The sequence below is a fragment of the Bufo bufo genome, chromosome 4 (genome assembly GCF_905171765.1).
Source record: "Bufo bufo chromosome 4, aBufBuf1.1, whole genome shotgun sequence".
Classification (NCBI taxonomy): Eukaryota; Metazoa; Chordata; class Amphibia; order Anura; family Bufonidae; genus Bufo; species Bufo bufo.
In genome coordinates this window covers 629,369,130-629,391,245 of record NC_053392.1, presented here as the reverse complement: position 1 = coordinate 629,391,245, position 22,116 = coordinate 629,369,130, and the positions used below count along the sequence as shown (strand labels likewise).

The 22,116-nt window shown below is 48.6% G+C and overlaps 1 protein-coding gene across 2 annotated transcripts in view; it reads left to right on the top strand.

Annotated features, from left to right (window-relative positions):
* The window catches only part of LOC120999805, a 29,011-nt gene extending 7,147 nt beyond the window's left edge, over positions 1 to 21,864 (top strand). For both annotated transcript variants that reach the window (XM_040430794.1, XM_040430793.1), the window contains exons 4-19: positions 307 to 548; positions 6,874 to 7,008; positions 7,233 to 7,311; positions 7,380 to 7,548; positions 7,739 to 7,899; positions 8,113 to 8,158; positions 10,842 to 10,981; positions 12,480 to 12,606; positions 12,701 to 12,816; positions 13,058 to 13,215; positions 13,659 to 13,800; positions 14,715 to 14,795; positions 15,225 to 16,098; positions 16,744 to 16,927; positions 21,486 to 21,649; positions 21,718 to 21,864. In XM_040430794.1, the coding sequence (XP_040286728.1) occupies positions 307 to 548; positions 6,874 to 7,008; positions 7,233 to 7,311; positions 7,380 to 7,548; positions 7,739 to 7,899; positions 8,113 to 8,158; positions 10,842 to 10,981; positions 12,480 to 12,606; positions 12,701 to 12,816; positions 13,058 to 13,215; positions 13,659 to 13,800; positions 14,715 to 14,795; positions 15,225 to 16,098; positions 16,744 to 16,927; positions 21,486 to 21,649; positions 21,718 to 21,846 (2,947 nt within the window). In that variant the 3' untranslated portion in view covers positions 21,847 to 21,864. The remainder of the gene's footprint in view (positions 1 to 306; positions 549 to 6,873; positions 7,009 to 7,232; positions 7,312 to 7,379; positions 7,549 to 7,738; positions 7,900 to 8,112; positions 8,159 to 10,841; positions 10,982 to 12,479; positions 12,607 to 12,700; positions 12,817 to 13,057; positions 13,216 to 13,658; positions 13,801 to 14,714; positions 14,796 to 15,224; positions 16,099 to 16,743; positions 16,928 to 21,485; positions 21,650 to 21,717) is intronic.
* Positions 21,865 to 22,116: the final 252 nt, after the last annotated feature.

Here is a 22,116-nt window from a genome sequence, read left to right as displayed (position 1 = left end):
GACTGCTGTTACGTGTACTGATACATTGTTACAATCCTTCAGCTGTCCGAGCAGTAGTAGACCAGGATGAGCTCCCAGTCTTTGAATGTCAGCAATTACTTCCATTCAAAGTAAGCAGAGATCTCGATATTGATTAGAAATGTAAACTTTCTGTTAGAAAGTTGCCAAACTTTTAATGAAACACTGATCACAAGTTATTTCTAAAGACAGGACATGTCCCTCTAAGAAAACTGAGCCACGCCCCCTCCATTAGGCCACACCCACAAACAATAGTTCATGATATATTTTTTCTTCCTTATTTCTTAGGTCTCCGCTCTATTTAGAATACAAGTTGGCCAAATTATTAGTGCGCCCCCTGGAGGATCCCCAGCCTGCCAGCCGCTATGACATCCGCGGGTACAGCCGCCAGATTGACAGCGCCGCCCTGTCCACCGCCCTCTGCTCCGCTGTCCCCCATCAGTTCAGGACCCCCAGTATCTGGCCAGAGGAGCCACCGCCAATTGAGGGAAGGTTTCCCAGCCGCGTCCACAGCACCCCCGCCGCGCCTGGTGATTAAAATGTGAAATGAACTGTAATAACGAGACAATAAAAGGTTGTGATCGGCTGCGATTAATAAGATGTGATTATGTTCTCTCTTATAGCCAATCCAGTCATGTGAGTCATGTCCTTGCCCCCTATAGAGACTACATTCTGAAGGCAACTGTATATATCTATATGTAGTAATCTCCTGAGCTCCCTCTAGTGGTGGCTGTATATATCTGTATGTAGTAATCTCCTGAGCTCCCTCTAGTGGTGGCTGTATATATCTGTATGTAGTAATCTCCTGAGCTCCCTCTAGTGGTGGCTGTATATATCTGTATGCAGTAATCTCCTGAGCTCCCTCTAGTGGTGGCTGTATATATCTGTATGTAGTAATCTCCTGAGCTCCCTCTAGTGGTGGCTGTATATATCTGTATGTAGTAATCTTCTGAGCTCCCTCTAGTGGTGGCTGTATATATCTGTATGTAGTAATCTCCTGAGCTCCCTCTAGTGGTGGCTGTATATATCTGTATGTAGTAATCTCCTGAGTTCCATCTAGTGGTGGCTGTATATATCTGTATGTAGTAATCTCCTGAGCTCCCTTTAGTGGTGTCTGTATATATCTGTATGTAGTAATCTCCTGAGCTCCCTCTAGTGGTGGCTGTATATATCTGTATGTAGTAATCTCCTGAGCTCCCTCTAGTGGTGGCTGTATATATCTGTATGTAGTAATCTCCTGTGCTCCCTCTAGTGGTGGCTGTATATATCTGTATGTAGTACTCTCCTGAGCTCTCTCTAGTGGTGGCTGTATATATCTGTATGCAGTAATCTCCTGAGCTCCCTCTAGTGGTGGCTGTATATATCTGTATGTAGTAATCTCCTGAGCTCCCTCTAGTGGTGGCTGTATATATCTGTATGTACTAATCTCCTGAGCTCCCTCTAGTGGTGTCTGTATATATATGTATGTAGTAATCTCCTGAGCTCCCTTTAGTGGTGTCTGTATATATCTGTATGTAGTAATCTCCTGAGCTCCATCTAGTGGTGGCTGTATATATATCTGTATGTAGTAATCTCCTGAGCTCCCTCTAGTGGTAGCTGTATATATCTGTATGTAGTAATCTCCTGACCTCCCCCTAGTGGTGGCTGTATATATCTGTATGTAGTAATCTCCTGAGCTCCCTCTAGTGGTGGCTATATATATCTGTATGTAGTAATCTCCTGAGCGCCCTCTAGTGGTGGCTGTATATACCTGTATGTAGTAATCTCCTGACCTCCTCTAGTGGTGGCTGTATATATCTGTATGCAGTAATCTCCTGAGCTCCCTCTAGTGGTGGCTGTATATATCTGTATGTAGTAATTCCTGAGCTTCCTCTAGTGGTGGCTGTATATATCTGTATGTAGTAATCTCCTGAGCTCCCTCTAGTGGGGGCTGTATATATCTGTATGTAGTAATCTCCTAAGCTCCCTCTAGTGGGGGCTGTATATATCTGTATGTAGTAATCTCCTGAGCTCCCTCTAGTGGTGGCTGTATATATCTGTATGTAGTAATCTCCTGACTTCCCCTAGTGGGGGCTGTATATATCTGTATGTAGTAATCTTCTGAGCTCCCTCTAGTGGTGGCTGTATATATCTGTATGTAGTAATCTCCTGAGCTCCCTCTAGTGGTGGCTGTATATATCTGTATGTAGTAATCTCCTGTGCTCCCTCTAGTGGTGGCTGTATATATCTGTATGTAGTACTCTCCTGAGCTCTCTCTAGTGGTGGCTGTATATATCTGTATGCAGTAATCTCCTGAGCTCCCTCTAGTGGTGGCTGTATATATCTGTATGTAGTAATCTCCTGAGCTCCCTCTAGTGGTGGCTGTATATATCTGTATGTACTAATCTCCTGAGCTCCCTCTAGTGGTGTCTGTATATATATGTATGTAGTAATCTCCTGAGCTCCCTTTAGTGGTGTCTGTATATATCTGTATGTAGTAATCTCCTGAGCTCCATCTAGTGGTGGCTGTATATATATCTGTATGTAGTAATCTCCTGAACTCCCTCTAGTGGTAGCTGTATATATCTGTATGTAGTAATCTCCTGACCTCCCCCTAGTGGTGGCTGTATATATCTGTATGTAGTAATCTCCTGAGCTCCCTCTAGTGGTGGCTATATATATCTGTATGTAGTAATCTCCTGAGCGCCCTCTAGTGGTGGCTGTATATACCTGTATGTAGTAATCTCCTGACCTCCCCTAGTGGTGGCTGTATATATCTGTATGCAGTAATCTCCTGAGCTCCCTCTAGTGGTGGCTGTATATATCTGTATGTAGTAATTCCTGAGCTCCCTTTAGTGGTGGCTGTATATATCTGTATGTAGTAATCTCCTGAGCTCCCTCTAGTGGTGGCTGTATATATCTGTATGTAGTAATCTCCTGAGCTCCCTCTAGTGGTGGCTGTATATATCTGTATGCAGTAATCTTCTGAGCTCCCTCTAGTGGTGGCTGTATATATCTGTATGTAGTAATCTCCTGAGCTCTCTCTAGTGGTGTCTGTATATATCTGTATGTAGTAATCTCCTGAGCTCCCTCTAGTGGGGGCTGTATATATCTGTATATAAAAATCTCCTGACCTCCCCCTAGTGGGGGCTGTATACATCTGTATGTAGTAATCTCCTGACCTCCCCCTAGTGGTGGCTGTATATATCTGTATGCAGTAATCTCCTGAGCTCTTTCTAGTGGTGGCCGTATATATCTATATGTACTACAAGAGTTCAAATGTAGCTGGTTCCTACACTGCCCTAAAAATGTAGGCTTAGGTAAGTCCAAGAGAGGCGATATATTAGTGTTAGGCACCCATCTGCAGAAGCCACCTTGACACCTGGTAGATGGGCTCGACACACGTTTGATCAAAAATGTGCGCTAAGAGCTTCCAATTTTCCATTTATAGTAGGTATAATACCACTTTAATTTAGAATGATCCCCATTTCTCAGCTGTATTGTTTGCATGTGTAAAGTTGTGCAGCTATTTTTTTTTATCATGTCCCTGTCCCCTATAGAAACTACACCCTGAAGGCAACTGTATATATCTGTATGTAGTAATCTCCTGAGCTCCCTCTAGTGGTGGCTGTATATATCTGTATGTAGTAATCTCCTGAGCTCCCTCTAGTGGTGGCTGTATATATCTGTATGTAGTAATCTCCTGAGGTCCCTCTAGTGGTGGCTGTATATATCTGTATGTAGTAATCTCCTGAGCTCCCTCTAGTGGTGGCTGTATATATCTGTATGCAGTAATCTCCTGAGCTCCCTCTAGTGGTGGCTGTATATATCTGTATGCAGTAATCTCCACAGCTCCATCTAGTGGTGGCTGTATATATCTGTATGTAGTAATCTCCTGAGGTCCCTCTAGTGGTGGCTGTATATATCTGTATGTAGTAATCTCCTGAGGTCCCTCTAGTGGTGGCTGTGTATTTCTGTATGTAATATTCTCCTGAGTTCCCTCTAGTGGTGGCTGTGTATATCTGTATGCAGTAATCTCCACAGCTCCATCTAGTGGTGGCTGTATATATCTGTATGTAGTAATTTCCTGAGCCCCCTCTAGTAGTGGTTGTATATATCTGTATGCAGTAATCTCCTGAGCCCCCTTTAGTGGTGGCCGTATATATCTGTATGTAGTAATCTCCTGAGCTCCCTCTATTGGTGGCTTTATATATCTGTATGCAGTTATTTCCTGAGCTCCCTCTAGTGGTGGCTATGTATTTCTGTATATAATAATCTCCTGAGCTTCCCCTAGTGGTGGCTGTATATATCTGTAGGCAGTAATCTCCTGAGCATCCCCTAGTGGTGGCTGTATATATTTGTATGCAGTAATCTCCTGAGCTCCCTCTAGTGGTGGCTGTATATATCTGTATGTAGTAATCTCCTGAGCTCCCTCTAGTGGTGGCTGTATATATCTGTATGCAGTAATCTCTCAAGCTCCCGCTATTGGTGACTGTACATATCTGTATGTAGTAATCTCCTGAGCTCCCTCTAGTGGTGGCTGTATATATCTGTATGTAGTAATCTCCTGAGCTCCCTCTAGTGGTGGCTGTATAAATCTGTATGTAGTAATCTCCTGAGCTCCCTCTAGTGGTGGCTGTATATATATATCTGTATGTAGTAATCTCCTGAGCTCCCTCTAGTGGTATCTGTATGTTGTAATTAGGGATGAGCGAATTGACTTCGGATGAAACATCCGAAGTCGATACGTATAAAACTTCATTTGAATGCTGTACCAGGTGGTACCTTGGAACCGAACCCGAGTTTGGTAAAAAGTTTTTTACAGTAGAAATTAATTTCTGAAGTTATTACCCGAGGTCTCCTGAGACTTTGCGAAGTAATAACTTCGGTTCATAGGAGCCAATACATTCTAATACTGTACAGAGCGCTCGTTCCGTACAGTATTCAAACAAAGTTTTATGCGAATCGACTTCGGATGTTTTATCTGAAGTCGATTCGCTCATCCCTAGTGGATATCTCCTGATCTCCCTCTAGTGGTGTCTGTATATATCTGTATGTAGTAATCTCCTGAGCTCCCTCTAGTGGTGGCTGTATATATCTGTATGTATTAATCTCCTGAGCTCCCTCTAGTGGTGGCTGTATATATCTGCATGTAGTAATCTCCTGAGCTCCCTCTAGTGGTGGCTGTATATATCTGTATGTAGTAATCTCCTGAGCTCCCTCTACTGGTGGCTGCATATATCTGTATGTAGTAAACTCCTGAGCTTCCTAAAGTGGTGGCTGTATATATCTGTATGTAGTGAGCTGCTGAACTCCCTCTAGTGGTTGCTGTATATATCTGTATGTAGTAATCTCCTGAGCCCCCTCTAGTGGTGGCTGTATATATCTGTATGTAGTAATCTCCTGAGCTCCCTCTAGTGGTGGCTGTATATATCTGTATGTAGTAATCTCATGAGCTCCCTCTAGTGGTGGCTGTATATATCTGTATGTAGTGAGCTGCTGAACTCCCTCTAGTGGTTGCTGTATATATCTGCATGCAGTAATCTCCTGAGCTCCCTCTAGTGGTGGCTGTATATATCTGTATGTAGTAATCGCCTGACCTCCCCCTAGTGGTGGCTGTATATATCTGTATGTAGTAATCTCCTGAGCTCCCTCTAGTGGTGGTTGTATATATCTGTATGTAGTAATCTCCTGAGCTCCCTCTAGTGGTGGCTGTATATATCTGTATGTAGTAATCTCCTGAGCTCCCTCTAGTGGTGGCTGTATATATCTGTATGTAGTAATCTCCTGAGCTCCCTGTAGTGGTGGCTGTATATATCTGTATGTAGTAATCTCCTGAGCTCCCTCTAGTAGTGGTTGTATATATCTGTATGTAGTAATCTCCTGAGCTCCCTCTAGTGGTGGCCCTATATATCTGTATGTAGTAATCTCCTGAGCTCCCTCTAGTGGTGGCTGTATATATCTATATGTAGTAATCTCCTGAGCTCCCTCTAGTGGTGGCTGTATATATCTGTATGTAGTGATCTCCTGAGCTCCCTCTAGTGGTGGCTGTATATATCTGTATGTAGTAATCTCCTGAGCTCCCTCTAGTGGTGACTGTATATATCTGCATGTAGTAATTTCCTGAGTTCCCTCTAGTGGTGGCTGTATATATCTGTATGTAGTAATCTCCTGAGCTCCCCCACTGGTGGCTGCAGACAGATATAATGTCATCAGGTATTTCTATGTTTATGCAGAGGAGTTGGAACTCTGTATCAGGAAACTAGAAGCTAATCAGTGCAGAATGTTGTACCTAAAAAGACTTGATGTTAAATTTTGGGGTTACAGGGTACAGAGGCACATCGTCTGGTTTATGATGCTTAGAATGAATGAACCCGATTCCAACTTTTCATATAGGGGTTCTCTGTGAATTAAGAAAATGACATACTTAAATATCACTTTATTATAAACATATTCCCAAATACCTTTCATTAGTTATAATGGGTCGTTTTGTCTGGGGAGCGATCATTAGGAGAAATAAAATGGCCGCCATCCTATAAGTACACACAGAACCTGTCCTAATCACACAGCAGGACAAGTTACTTCACAACACTGAGCTAAAGAGCTGCCTCATCCTCCTCTCTGCTCTGCTTGTCAGGGATTATGATCCTGAATACAGCTGATAAGATCTTCAGCTGAATCTCTGTAGGAAGGGAGTCCCCTCCAACTGGACGCAGGAATATTTTCTGCATTTCTCCACTAATCTTGGGCGCCTTCCACAGAGTCTTGGGTAAAGTCTTGTGTCGCACCTTCGCTCATTGTCATCAATGTCTGGATCTGCAGTCCACATCACAGTCCATAAATGCTGAAGCAGCGACCTGTTGTTTTGTCCCACAGGATATGAATCTGACACCTACAGATTGTCTCTCCTGGCGCAGTATGGAGACGCCATTATGAGGCTCTGCCATCCCTCGGACCCTCAGATGGAGGACGGAGACCTCTATGTGGCCTTCACACACAGTCAAACCATCGGTGAGAAGTGGCCAGGAGATATGTCCGCCATTATTATACATCAGTGGAGCTGGATTTTTTCTGTCCATGCTAGCTGAGTGACCGGGACTTCCTGGTGTGATGTCAGAAATGTCTCTCCCAGTTCCTCCTCCCCCTCTCACAGCATGCAGTCACAGAAGCTGCAGCTGCATCCCCCTCCTCCCATGGATATTTGGTGAACCTTCATTTTCTGTGCGATTCTATAGGCCTCGGGTGTCCAGAGTCTCCAAGTATCCGGCTCCGCACTGAGGCCCCGGCCTGGGCTGAATACCAGAGGGATACCAGGTATGATTCATTGAGGTCCTCTGCACTGCAGCCTGTAAACGTCACTAATTATAATGGTATTGGTACAGAGATCCTGGAAGTGCAGCCCGGAGTAACGAGGAGCAGGGGATGGGCTGGGCAGACCACGAGGACCATGAGGACCTTTACAGCATCACAGAGGAGGAGGAGAACTTTGTGAAGCAGCACAATCTCACCATGTACGACCTGCAGCAACTGAAGGAGGAAGCTCTGAGCTCGGTGAGGTCATCTACTGGCCTCTGTCCTAGGGGTCAGCCTGTGTCATTGTATGGGCAGAGTCTTGGGAGGATCCCAGGCTATGTCATGTATTGTCCTCCAATCACATCCAGAGCTGCATCCATAATTCTGCTCATTTCCTGTAAGCCTTCACTGTTGCCCCCGCTGGTTTGTTTGATGCTTTCTCTTGCAGAGAGCTGGCATTGGGAGGTTCATGCGCTTCCTCCAGGACACGAAGGGGAGTCACATCCTTCATTTTTGGATGGACTGTGAAGCTTTCAAGGAGCAGTCAGTGGATCTCGAAGTCAACCACAGCCCTGAGGACGCCCGGCACCTGTGTGTCCACCTCTTCAGGTAGAGTCTGGCTAGGGTAGGGTTAAAGACTTGCTTCTGCCTCACCATGATCACTTACCTCCTACAGTACTACTACCCCCTCCTCTGTGTGCCACTTTAGCTTGCAGCCTACATGGCAGGGAAGACAGTGGCCGTTGCCTCGCCCGCCTGTCATGTATGTGAGGAAACTCGTAATAAACTATAATTAACGATTACTTTGTTGTTCCTTGATAGGAGCATCCAGAATAAGTATCAGATCTACCTGCGTCCTGAGAGTCAGGTAAGTGACATCTGACGCTGCTGGGGAGGTAAATTGTGCTGCACTGTGATATCTGACGCTGCTGGGGAGGTATGTTGTGCTGCACTGTGATATCTGACACTGCTGAGGAGGTATGTTGTGCTGCACTGTGATATGACGCTGCTGGGGAGGTATGTTGTGCTGCACTGTGATATCTGACGCTGCTGGGGAGGTATGTTGTGCTGCACTGTGATATCTGACGCTGCTGGGGAGGTATGTTGTGCTGCACTGTGATATCTGACGCTGCTGGGGAGGTATGTTGTGCTGCACTGTGATATCTGACGCTGCTGGGGAGGTATGTTGTGCTGCACTGTGATATGACGCTGCTGGGGAGGTATGTTGTGCTGCACTGTGATATCTGACACTGCTGAGGAGGTATGTTGTGCTGCACTGTGGTATCTGACGCTGCTGGGGAGGTATATTGTGCTGCACTGTGATATCTGACACTGCTGGGGAGGTATGTTGTGCTGCACTGTGATATCTGACGCTGCTGGGGAGGTATGTTGTGCTGCACTGTGATATCTGACACTGCTGAGGAGGTATGTTGTGCTGCACTGTGATATGACGCTGCTGGGGAGGTATGTTGTGCTGCACTGTGATATCTGACACTGCTGGGGAGGTATGTTGTGCTGCACTGTGATATCTGACACTGCTGGGGAGGTATGTTGTGCTGCACTGTGATATCTGACACTGCTGAGGAGGTATGTTGTGCTGCACTGTGATATCTGACGCTGCTGGGGAGGTATGTTGTGCTGCACTGTGATATCTGACGCTGCTGGGGAGGTATGTTGTGCTGCACTGTGATATCTGACACTGCTGAGGAGGTATGTTGTGCTGCACTGTGATATCTGACGCTGCTGGGGAGGTATGTTGTGCTGCACTGTGATATCTGACACTGCTGAGGAGGTATGTTGTGCTGCACTGTGGTATCTGACGCTGCTGGGGAGGTATGTTGTGCTGCACTGTGATATCTGACGCTGCTGGGGAGGTATGTTGTGCTGCACTGTGATATCTGACGCTGCTGGGGAGGTATGTTGTGCTGCACTGTGATATCTGACGCTGCTGGGGAGGTATGTTGTGCTGCACTGTGATATCTGACACTGCTGAGGAGGTATGTTGTGCTGCACTGTGATCTGACGCTGCTGGGGAGGTATGTTGTGCTGCACTGTGATATCTGACACTGCTGGGGAGGTATGTTGTGCTGCACTGTGGTATCTGACACTGCTGGGGAGGTATGTTGTGCTGCACTGTGATATCTGACGCTGCTGGGGAGGTATGTTGTGCTGCACTGTGATATCTGACGCTGCTGGGGAGGTATGTTGTGCTGCACTGTGATATCTGACGCTGCTGGGGAGGTATGTTGTGCTGCACTGTGATATCTGACGCTGCTGGGGAGGTATGTTGTGCTGCACTGTGATATGACGCTGCTGGGGAGGTATGTTGTGCTGCACTGTGATATCTGACACTGCTGAGGAGGTATGTTGTGCTGCACTGTGGTATCTGACGCTGCTGGGGAGGTATATTGTGCTGCACTGTGATATCTGACACTGCTGGGGAGGTATGTTGTGCTGCACTGTGATATCTGACGCTGCTGGGGAGGTATGTTGTGCTGCACTGTGATATCTGACACTGCTGAGGAGGTATGTTGTGCTGCACTGTGATATGACGCTGCTGGGGAGGTATGTTGTGCTGCACTGTGATATCTGACACTGCTGGGGAGGTATGTTGTGCTGCACTGTGATATCTGACACTGCTGGGGAGGTATGTTGTGCTGCACTGTGATATCTGACACTGCTGAGGAGGTATGTTGTGCTGCACTGTGATATCTGACGCTGCTGGGGAGGTATGTTGTGCTGCACTGTGATATCTGACGCTGCTGGGGAGGTATGTTGTGCTGCACTGTGATATCTGACACTGCTGAGGAGGTATGTTGTGCTGCACTGTGATATCTGACGCTGCTGGGGAGGTATGTTGTGCTGCACTGTGATATCTGACACTGCTGAGGAGGTATGTTGTGCTGCACTGTGGTATCTGACGCTGCTGGGGAGGTATGTTGTGCTGCACTGTGATATCTGACGCTGCTGGGGAGGTATGTTGTGCTGCACTGTGATATCTGACGCTGCTGGGGAGGTATGTTGTGCTGCACTGTGATATCTGACGCTGCTGGGGAGGTATGTTGTGCTGCACTGTGATCTGACGCTGCTGGGGAGGTATGTTGTGCTGTACAGTGGTATTTAGTGCTACTTCTGGTGTATTTGGAGCTGCTACAGAGGTACTGTGGACATTGCACAGCAGTATTTGGTAGCTGGTGAGGCCAGAGTAGAAAAGGTTTGAAAAGCCCTGATGTAGAGAATCCTCTGTGAGCTAAGCAGAGCAGTCCGGGGTCCAGGGACCGTCTAGACTGGATCCAACCGTAACAAAATCTCAGCTGAGAGCTGTATCGAGTTTTCAGCCTTTGGATTTAAACAAAAATATTGCTAGCAGCAAGCACAGATCTTGAAAAGCTGCAGACCTTTTCAGTACCCAAAGTTTGGGCCCCTTTGTGTGAAGCTCCAGGCCCTGGATCGGCCATTGGTCCATGTAGCGGACTCTCCTTGCTCTTTCCTACCATAAGAGGACGGCTGCACGAAGAGCGGCCATTTTACTGGCAGTCATTAATTTACAGGAGCAGATCCGTCTGTGTCAGCAGAGTCGGGGTCCTTCCTACCACGCCCTCAGGAGATCCCAATATGATGCCCTGAGACGCCTGCGCTCCTACTGGATCCCCAGGTTCCTCATCCACTGGCAGAGGGAACACCCGCTCAGGTAAGTATCAGCCAAATTCACACAGTGCAGTGACCCGTTAGGACCTCATATCTCACAGGTATCTCCTGCTGGTTCAGTGTCTGTACAGATCATCTCCTGCTGGTTCAGTGTCTGTACAGATCATCCCCTGCTGGTTCAGTGTCTGTACAGGTCATCCCCTGCTGGTTCAGTGTCTGTACAGATCATCCCCTGCTGGTTCAGTGTCTGTACAGATCATCCCCTGCTGGTTCAGTGTCTGTACAGGTCATCCCCTGCTGGTTACATGTCTGTACAGATCATCCCCTGCTGGTTACATGTCTGTACAGATCATCCCCTGCTGGTTCAGTGTCTGTACAGATCATCCCCTGCTGGTTCAGTGTCTGTACAGATCATCCCCTGCTGGTTCAGTGTCTGTACAGATCATCCCCTGCTGGTTACATGTCTGTACAGATCATCCCCTGCTGGTTCAGTGTCTGTACAGATCATCCCCTGCTGGTTCAGTGTCTGTACAGATCATCCCCTGCTGGTTACATGTCTGTACAGATCATCCCCTGCTGGTTCAGTGTCTGTACAGATCATCTCCTGCTGGTTCAGTGTCTGTACAGATCATCCCCTGCTGGTTCAGTGTCTGTACAGATCATCCCCTGCTGGTTCAGTGTCTGTACAGATCATCCCCTGCTGGTTCAGTGTCTGTACAGGTCATCCCCTGCTGGTTCAGTGTCTGCAGAAATTATCCCCTGCTGGTTCAGTGTCTGTACAGATCATCCCCTGCTGGTTCAGTGTCTGTACAGATCATCCCCTGCTGGTTCAGTGTCTGTACAGATCATCCTCTGCTGGTTCAGTGTCTGTACAGATCATCCCCTGCTGGTTCAGTGTCTGTACAGGTCATCCCCTGCTGGTTCAGTGTCTGCAGAAATTATCCCCTGCTGGTTCAGTGTCTGTACAGATCATCCCCTGCTGGTTCAGTGTCTGTACAGATCATCCCCTGCTGGTTCAGTGTCTGTACAGATCATCCCCTGCTGGTTCAGTGTCTGTACAGATCATCCCCTGCTGGTTCAGTGTCTGTACAGATCATCCCCTGCTGGTTCAGTGTCTGTACAGGTCATCCCCTGCTGGTTCAGTGTCTGTACAGATCATCACCTGCTGGTACAGTGTCTGCCCAGATATACCACAAGAGGGGATTACTTGTGGAGCTTGTGGTGTTTACACAAGAGTTATAACAATGTTATATTTATCCAGGGTAAGGATTATTTTTTTTTAGTACAATTGGCTTGAATCGCTTGAGAAGGGGAGGCAGTCACTGCACGCTGCCTTTCTGTTACTACGCAGCTGACTATTTACTGGAGACTTGCAGGCTTTGTCCAGGATCAGAGAAAAGTGTGTATTTTTTTTTTTTTTTTGAGAAACAGCGCCCCCCTCCGCGGTATTTCTGGATTCCGCCTCGGGTGGCCCTAATATCCTGAGAATTATTATAATAGCCCAATCCTTTGCAACCTCCACATAAATCCATTTATTTTAGGCGTACAGAACATAAGGGGGTGAAGCCGGACGCCCCATCTCTGGAGGTCGCCATTCATACTTCACCTTTTATGGATCCAGTCGAAGGCGACGCGTCCACCCCCCTGGGGAACAAGGACAATGACACGGTGAGTCCGCCGACCTCAGATATCTGGGAAGGCGTGGACCGTAATACATAGAGCTAATGGGGCAGAAATCACTGGCGATGTCCGTCTGTCCCAGATCTTCAGGTATCCGGACGATCCGCAGATTCCCGGCTCCTCTCTACCAGACAGAATGATTCCAGCTCTGAAGAATGACGCAACAGCCGGGGGGACGTTCCTGCACTATCTGAACAGGTGACAAGACAGACACAACACGAAGGTCCAGGAACCCCACCTACCAGGCCTAAGGGCCCCTCAAGCACAAGGGCCAAGATACAACTAGCTGTGTCCACGTGACAATAAGGACCGAGTGTCAATCTTCATGCTAGTTCTAGCATTCTATTCATGAAACAGAAAGATCAGGATGAACAGAAGTGTAGCGGTAGAAGGAGCTGACAATCACAATGGGGATGATTCTCATATAATTCACCAACAGGTTTGAGCTGCCGAAGACGACTCAGATTTTCCTTCTGTGGCAAGAACTAAGTGACTATGGAGAATGGGGGGCAGAGCGGAACCAAAGCGGCGCCAGTCAGCGCCAAGTCTGGGGGCGCAGCCCTGATGTTTACCCGGAGTCCTCCATTACACATGCAGGTACGGGCTGCGGCCTCCATAGGGTGCGGGTGTCTATATAATGTACAGGTCGGCAGGGGCGTCGTTAGGTCAAAACATTCCGGGCTCGAGCCCCGGATGTTTTGTCCAGTGCCCCGAATGTTATGCTGGCCTGGTAGCATTTAAAAAAAAAAATATGGCTATTCCCCACCCCCCTTGTACTTGTTCCGCTACTTGTGGGCTGCGCAGTGCACAATCCTGTCCTGCGGCGCGTGATCCAGCGAGACCTGCCGCCGCACCGAAGTGACTTAACTCATGCCCACGCAGCCAGCAAGTAGTGGATCAGTGGAACAAGTACAAGGGGGTTGGGGGATGATCTGTGGGGTTGCCCAGACGGCTAGGCCCTTCACAGTAGTTATTAACCCTTCACAGCAGTCCCCCATTCACTACTTCCACACCCCTGTGGACGCGCTCTCCTCTTCCAGGTGAGCCGGCCGTGGGGCACTCGGACGCCTCCTCAGGACAGATACACCTGGAGGATCTAGGGTCTGCGTATCACTTGGCGCTGGACGCTCTGCGCGACTCCTGGATACGATTCCTGAACTACGACATCTCCATGTTCCTGAAGTAAGTGATGAAACGCTGGTTGGGGGAGGGGGCGCTCCAGTCTGGGGATCGAATTATGAAGAAGCCCCCGATACAATGCGTCAGGGTGCAGCTGGGGGGTCAGCAGAATACAGGAGCCGTGTACAACGCCCATGTTCTCTCTGGGTGCGTGATGAAGGCAAAAAAGGGGGCAGCAACTGCGCTTATACTCACCGATCCCCCCCTCCGTGCTCTGCCAACTGTGCCCGGGTGCTCGTTGCGCTCCCTCCTCCATCCTGACAACAGTCTGAGTTCTCCGGGGACAGAAGGGTTAAATCCGCTGATGTAACTCACACATAAGGACACCCCGGGGAACACTTGAGATGTTGGGTGAGATTATTCAACCTGCGGACTGAACACTGTGCAGAACCATCAGCTCTGAGCACCTACGCCACACCCGGATATGTTGCCCGTGCAGGGAGAGGGGGCAGCAGACCCCAGCGACAGGAGGGTGACATGGGGGTAAGAACTGATCAGGACTTATCTGTGCACAGACTACGACTCCCATCCGCCTACTGGACTAATGCTCCAGCACTACTCAATATGCCGGATTACTGGGCGATTTCCTGCTAATCTGACGTTACGACCGTTTTGTGGCTGGCTGATGACCTCACCGGCGCCTATGACCTGTAACTTTCTAATATACTTTATTTTTCAATTCCTCACCATTCTGAAGATCTCTGCTTGCTGTCAGTGACTGGGAGCACTGTTTATTCTGACACGTTCAAAACCCATCTTGACCTAGTAGCTGAGTGTTTGTTACAATGTATCAGTGTAGACAATTCACTGTGACCCAAGCACTGCTACAGTCCAAGCTGATTGTCAACACTGATACACTGTAACAGACCCTCAGCTGTGTGAGCCCTGCACTGATTGCAGTTACTTTGTCCTTACAGGTACTGTGTTCCACCATCGCACCACAAGTCCAAGAAGTCGGGGTCATCAGCAAGTAAAGGGGTAAAAACAAGACAGAAAAGGTAAACCTGCCAGTAGAGATTATCATGTCTGAGGGGCTGGGAGCCTCACACTGGCTGGTAGTGTGGCCCTCCAATGAGTGCTATGGGGCCCCGGTTTATGGGTGCAATACTGGACTGCAGTAGAGAAGCCAGGTGCTGCTAGCCCTCCAGTTCCCGTCTCCACCACCAGCCATTACTGCTAGTGAAGTACCTTGGGTGACGGCGCCTTTAGAGGCAGCCACCTGATATTTATTGCTGGAAAGACATCTCAATAAAGTGGTGAGGTGCTGCTGATCTTTGTAATAAATCCCACCGCAAGGCTAAGTTGGATGAACTTCCATCGATGCCAATGCTTCAGACCAATAAAAAGTTCTCCATGAGGCAACAGGTAATCATGAGGCAATCATGGGTGAGGATTGTGTCATGGGTTGATTTTCTTGTCTTATTTAGGTCACACAAGGAAAACGGACATGGGGGTCTTCACCATGGGGGCAGCAAGAAGGCCAGCAAGAGGAGAGACCCTTTCACGGTCCCCAGTCAGATTACAGGATGTCCCAGTCACCTCCTGCATGATCCCAACATCCCCCTGGAGATGCTTCAGCACAGAGCAGTCTACAAGGCCTACAAGAAACTGGTGCAGGAGACGGAGATGCCACAGGCCTTGAGGGTTCTGGAGATGCTTCATGCGTTACAGAGCAAAAAAGGGGAGGCTAAGATGTTGGGTTTGATCCAGAAAGTTCTAGAGTTGGATGCTATTCAGAACCCACAACTGCAAGGACTGAGGAAACATTTGACAAATGAACTGTCCAAAGGTATGGTCAGCAGTTCGTCCATCACACAGGTCACAAGGTTCCTCGGGGGGCTCCTGGCCGCCTCCTTTAACAAGTTCTGGGTGGAGATGTTAGGAAGGCTGAAGGATTATGGAGTGGAGCAGTCAGGAAATGAAGGTTGGGCGAGACTTGAGCCAATTCTTCTAGTGCTAAGCACTAAAATGGCCATGAAGCGCCTTCACGGTCGAAGGAACGATGTGTATCATCCAGCACAGCTGCAGCCGAGTGTTGACGATGGAGATACCTTCCACCAAGCCCTGGAGATGGCAGCTAAGGGATGGCCAACTCCAGAAGTTCTGCATTTCCTGAAGTATCTGCAGATACATGGTCCTCAGGAGGGGTTACCTTTACTGGAGAACAACCTGCTGTGCTGTTTGGAGCTGATGAAGTATAAGAATGCCCATCATGCCATGCCGGACCATGGCCTCCTGAAGAGGAAGGTTCATGTCATCAAGGAGAGATTTCTCTTTTTACATGGGAATCCTGTGCTGCAGGTAAGAGGCTTCTCACCAACCTCAGGTGAGGAGACAAGAGGGCCAGGAACATCCCTGATTAAAATGTATCGTTTTCGTGTCTGCAGCTCATGTGCAGGGCTATTTGTCTCCATGGTTACAGACTACACAAAACTGTGTGTAGTCTGATCCTGCAGTCATGCTCCCTTCCATCTCTTCCTTGTAGGTTAGTTAGAAGTAGGGGGCAGGTGCTAGGGAGCGTGACTGCTCAGGCTTCATGTGTAGTCTGTAACCACGGTGACACATAGCTCTGCATAGGAGCTGTAGACACAAATTGGGAGGAGTATTATAACTAGAATCACTGGCAATGCCGCTTCTCGTGGACCTTAGGCCTCTTGCACACAAATGTTGTGTGTCCGTGGCCGTATTGTGGCCGGCGTACGGCGGGTCCGCAATACATGGGCACCGGCCGTATGCACCCCGCATCACGGATGCGGACAGCACACGGAATGCTGTCCGCATCTTTTGCGGCCTTATGGAAGTGAATAGGTCCGCACCCAAGACGCAAAAAAATGTGGCTCGGATGCGGAACCAAACCATGGTTGTGTGCAAGAGGCCTAAGGTAGATGTAGACTACAACCCTCATCATCGAGCATGATGTGACTTGTGAATCTGTGTTGTGTCCAGCTGTCCCCGGAACTCCTGGAGGCTGCGCTAAGAGACGCGGAGGTGGCGGCACACAGCGACCTGCCCGCAATCTCACTATTCGATCACCTCCATGACTGGCTGACCAACTCTTTATTGCCATTCTGGGCTGGATTTCGGAAAGCATGGGCGGTCCGCTCCCCATCCAGCGCTCAGAGGGTCCCACGTAAGTATGGCAGGAGGCGAATCACAAGCGCAGGATGATTAGGCTTCGGTGGAACGGAGCAGCAGAAAAAAAAGTGTTGTTTTTTTAAGATCTCTGCTTGCTGTCATTCAATAGGAAGCATGTGATGGGCACACAGTGGCATGGCTCATGGCAAGACGGATCTGATAAATGGACTGTTATACCTCTGCGCAGCACTCTATACACAGGGGGCAGCTCTCTACATGACTTGTATATTGTCATACCTCTATGCAGCACTCTATACACAGGGGGCAGCTCTCTACATGACTCGTATATTGTCATACCTCTATGCAGCACTCTATACACAGGGGGCAGCTCTCTACATGACTTGACTATTGTCATACCTCTATGCAGCACTCTATACACAGGGGGCAGCTCTCTACATGACTCGTCTATTGTCATACCTCTATGCAGCACTCTATACACAGGGGGCAGCTCTCTACATGACTCGTCTATTGTCATATCTCTGCGCAGCACTCTATACACAGGGGGCAGCTCTCTACATGACTCGTCTATTGTCATATCTCTGCGCAGCACTCTATACACAGGGGGCAGCTCTCTACATGACTCGTATATTGTCATACCTCTGTGCAGCGCTCTATACACAGGGGGCAGCTCTCTATATGACTTGTCTATTGTCATACCTCTATGCAGCACTCTATACACAGGGGGCAGCGCTCTATACACAGGGGGCAGCTCTCTACATGACTCGTCTATTGTCATACCTCTGCGCAGCACTCTATACACAGGGGGCAGCTCTCTACATGACTTGTGTATTGTCATATCTCTGCACAGCACTCTATACACAGGGGGCAGCTCTCTACATGACTCGTCTATTGTCATATCTCTGCGCAGCACTCTATACACAGGGGGCAGCTCTCTACATGACTTGTCTATTGTCATACCTCTGCCCAGCACTCTATACACAGGGGGCAGCTCTCTACATGACTTGTCTATTGTCATACCTCTATGCAGCACTCTATACACAGGGGGCAGCTCTCTACATGACTTGTCTATTGTCATACCTCTGTGCAGCACTCTATACACAGGGGCAGCTCTCTACATGACTTGTCTATTGTCATACCTCTGTGCAGCACTCTATACACAGGGGGCAGCTCTCTACATGACTTGTCTATTGTCATACCTCTGCCCAGCACTCTATACACAGGGGGCAGCTCTCTACATGACTTGTCTATTGTCATACCTCTATGCAGCACTCTATACACAGGGGGCAGCTCTCTACATGACTTGTCTATTGTCATACCTCTGTGCAGCACTCTATACACAGGGGCAGCTCTCTACATGACTTGTCTATTGTCATACCTCTGCGCAGCACTCTATACACAGGGGCAGCTCTCTACATGACTTGTCTATTGTCATCTCTGCGCAGCACTCTATACACAGGGGGCAGCTCTCTACATGACTCGTCTATTGTCATACCTCTGCACAGCGCTCTATACACAGGGGGCAGCTCTCTACATGACTTGTCTATTGTCATACCTCTGCACAGCGCTCTATACACAGGGGGCAGCTCTCTACATGACTTGTCTATTGTCATACCTCTGCACAGCACTCTATACACAGGGGGCAGCACTCTATACACAGGGGGCAGCTCTCTACATGACTTGTCTATTGTCATACCTCTGCACAGCGCTCTATACACAGGGGGCAGCTCTCTACATGACTTGTCTATTGTCATATCTCTGCGCAGCACTCTATACACAGGGGGCAGCTCTCTACATGACTTGTGTATTGTCATACCTCTGCACAGCGCTCTATACACAGGGGCAGCTCTCTATATGACTTGTCTATTGTCATACCTCTATTCAGCGCTCTATACACAGGGGCAGCTCTCTACATGACTTGTCTATTGTCATACCTCTGCACAGCACTCTATACACAGGGGGCAGCTCTCTACATGACTTGTCTATTGTCATACCTCTGCGCAGCGCTCTATACACTGGGGGCAGCTCTCTACATGACTCGTCTATTGTTATACCTCTGCGCAGCACTCTATACACAGGGGGCAGCTCTCTACATGACTTGTCTATTGTCATACCTCTGTGCAGCACTCTATACACAGGGGCAGCTCTCTACATGACTTGTCTATTGTCATACCTCTGCGCAGCGCTCTATACACTGGGGGCAGCTCTCTACATGACTTGTCTATTGTTATACCTCTGCGCAGCACTCTATACACAGGGGGCAGCTCTCTACACGACTTGTCTATTGTCATACCTCTGCGCAGCACTCTATACACTGTGGGCAGCTCTCTACATGACTTGTCTATTGTCATACCTCTGCGCAGCGCTCTATACACTGGGGGCAGCTCTCTACATGACTCGTCTATTGTCATACCTCTGTGCAGCACTCTATACACAGGGGCAGCTCTCTACATGACTCGTCTATTGTCATACCTCTGCTCAGCACTCTATACACAGGGGGCAGCTCTCTACATGACTCGTCTATTGTCATACCTCTGCGCAGCACTCTATACACAGGGGGCAGCTCTCTACATGACTTGTCTATATCATTATACCTCTGCACAGCACTCTATACACAGGGGCAGCTCTCTACATGACTCGTCTATTGTCATACCTCTGCGCAGCACTCTATACACAGGGGGCAGCTCTCTACATGACTTGTCTATTGTCATACCTCTGCACAGCACTCTATACACAGGGGGCAGCTCTCTACATGACTCGTCTATTGTCATACCTCTGCGCAGCACTCTATACACAGGGGGCAGCTCTCTACATGACTCGTCTATTGTCATACCTCTGCGCAGCACTCTATACACAGGGGGAAGCTCTCTACATGACTCGTCTATTGTCATACCTCTGCGCAGCACTCTATACACAGGGGGCAGCTCTCTACATGACTTGTCTATTGTCATACCTCTGCACAGCACTCTATACACAGGGGGCAGCTCTCTACACGACTTGTGTATTGTCATACCTCTGCTCAGCGCTCTATACACAGGGGGCAGCACTCTATGTGACTCGTGTCAGTCATACCTCTGCGCAGCACTCTATACACAGGGGGCAGCTCTCTACATGACTTGTCTATTGTCATATCTCTGCGCAGCACTCTATACACAGGGGGCAGCTCTCTACATGACTCGTCTATTGTCATACCTCTGCACAGCACTCTATACACAGGGGGCAGCTCTCTACATGACTCGTATATTGTCATACCTCTATGCAGCACTCTATACACAGGGGGCAGCTCTCTACATGACTCGTCTATTGTTATACCTCTGCGCAGCACTCTATACACAGGGGGCAGCTCTCTACATGACTTGTCTATTGTCATACCTCTGTGCAGCACTCTATACACAGGGGCAGCTCTCTACATGACTTGTCTATTGTCATACCTCTGCGCAGCGCTCTATACACTGGGGGCAGCTCTCTACATGACTTGTCTATTGTTATACCTCTGCGCAGCACTCTATACACAGGGGGCAGCTCTCTACACGACTTGTCTATTGTCATACCTCTGCGCAGCACTCTATACACTGTGGGCAGCTCTCTACATGACTTGTCTATTGTCATACCTCTGCGCAGCGCTCTATACACTGGGGGCAGCTCTCTACATGACTCGTCTATTGTCATACCTCTGTGCAGCACTCTATACACAGGGGCAGCTCTCTACATGACTCGTCTATTGTCATACCTCTGCTCAGCACTCTATACACAGGGGGCAGCTCTCTACATGACTCGTCTATTGTCATACCTCTGCGCAGCACTCTATACACAGGGGGCAGCTCTCTACATGACTTGTCTATATCATTATACCTCTGCACAGCACTCTATACACAGGGGCAGCTCTCTACATGACTCGTCTATTGTCATACCTCTGCGCAGCACTCTATACACAGGGGGCAGCTCTCTACATGACTTGTCTATTGTCATACCTCTGCACAGCACTCTATACACAGGGGGCAGCTCTCTACATGACTCGTCTATTGTCATACCTCTGCGCAGCACTCTATACACAGGGGGCAGCTCTCTACATGACTCGTCTATTGTCATACCTCTGCACAGCGCTCTATACACTGGGGGCAGCTCTCTACATGACTCGTCTATTGTCATATCTCTGTGCAGCACTCTATACACAGGGGGCAGCTCTCTACATGACTTGTCTATTGTCATATCTCTGCACAGCACTCTATACACAGGGGGCAGCACTCTACATGACTTGTCTATTGTCATATCTCTGTGCAGCACTCTATACACAGGGGCAGCTCTCTACATGACCTGTCTATTGTCATACCTCTGCTCAGCACTCTATACACAGGGGGCAGCTCTCTACATGACTTGTCTATTGTCATACCTCTGCGCAGCACTCTATACACAGGGGGCAGCACTCTATACACAGGGGGCAGCTCTCTACATGACTTGTCTATTGTCATACCTCTGCGCAGCACTCTATACACAGGGGGCAGCACTCTATACACAGGGGGCAGCTCTCTACATGACTCTATACACAGGGGGCAGCACTCTATGTGACTCGTCTATATCACTATATCTCGTTACAGAGCTCCGGGTCCAGCAAATGCTTAGGAAACGCTTGGCCAAGTTTGAGGTAGAAGAGACGCCATTGAAAACATTCCAGCTCCCTCCCGTGCAGCACAACCCCCAAAAAGCAGGATCATCCATGGTCACCTTCAGCTTCAGTATGACCGCCGGGCTCACCTTAAAGGTACAGTACACCAATAACCACAACACGCTGTGTACAGGGCAGACATTTAATCGGTGTAATCTCCATAGGAGAACACTGCACAGACGCCCGACCATCCGGCCAGCAGAAGACCATCCCAGCCTGGGCTCTTACCGTCCATAAGTCCCACATTCCCAGAGACGGCACAGCCCGATGTGATCGCAGCCGATGATGAATAAATGTTAACTCCATCCTGACTGAACATTAATCACATCAGAGCCGACGTAGCCAGTAATGTGCAGCTCCACTTCAACATCACTTTACATTTTGATCCTTTATTATTTGGTGTCTGCTCCTGTCACATCCAGAGCAGCATTTACAATTCTGCTGCCTGCCACGGAGCTGACAGAGACACCATGGTAGAAATGCACGCGTGCCTATATCTCCATAAATGTGCGTCAACAGAAGATGCTCTGCACAGAGACTGAACCTGCAGGGAGTCCAGCGAG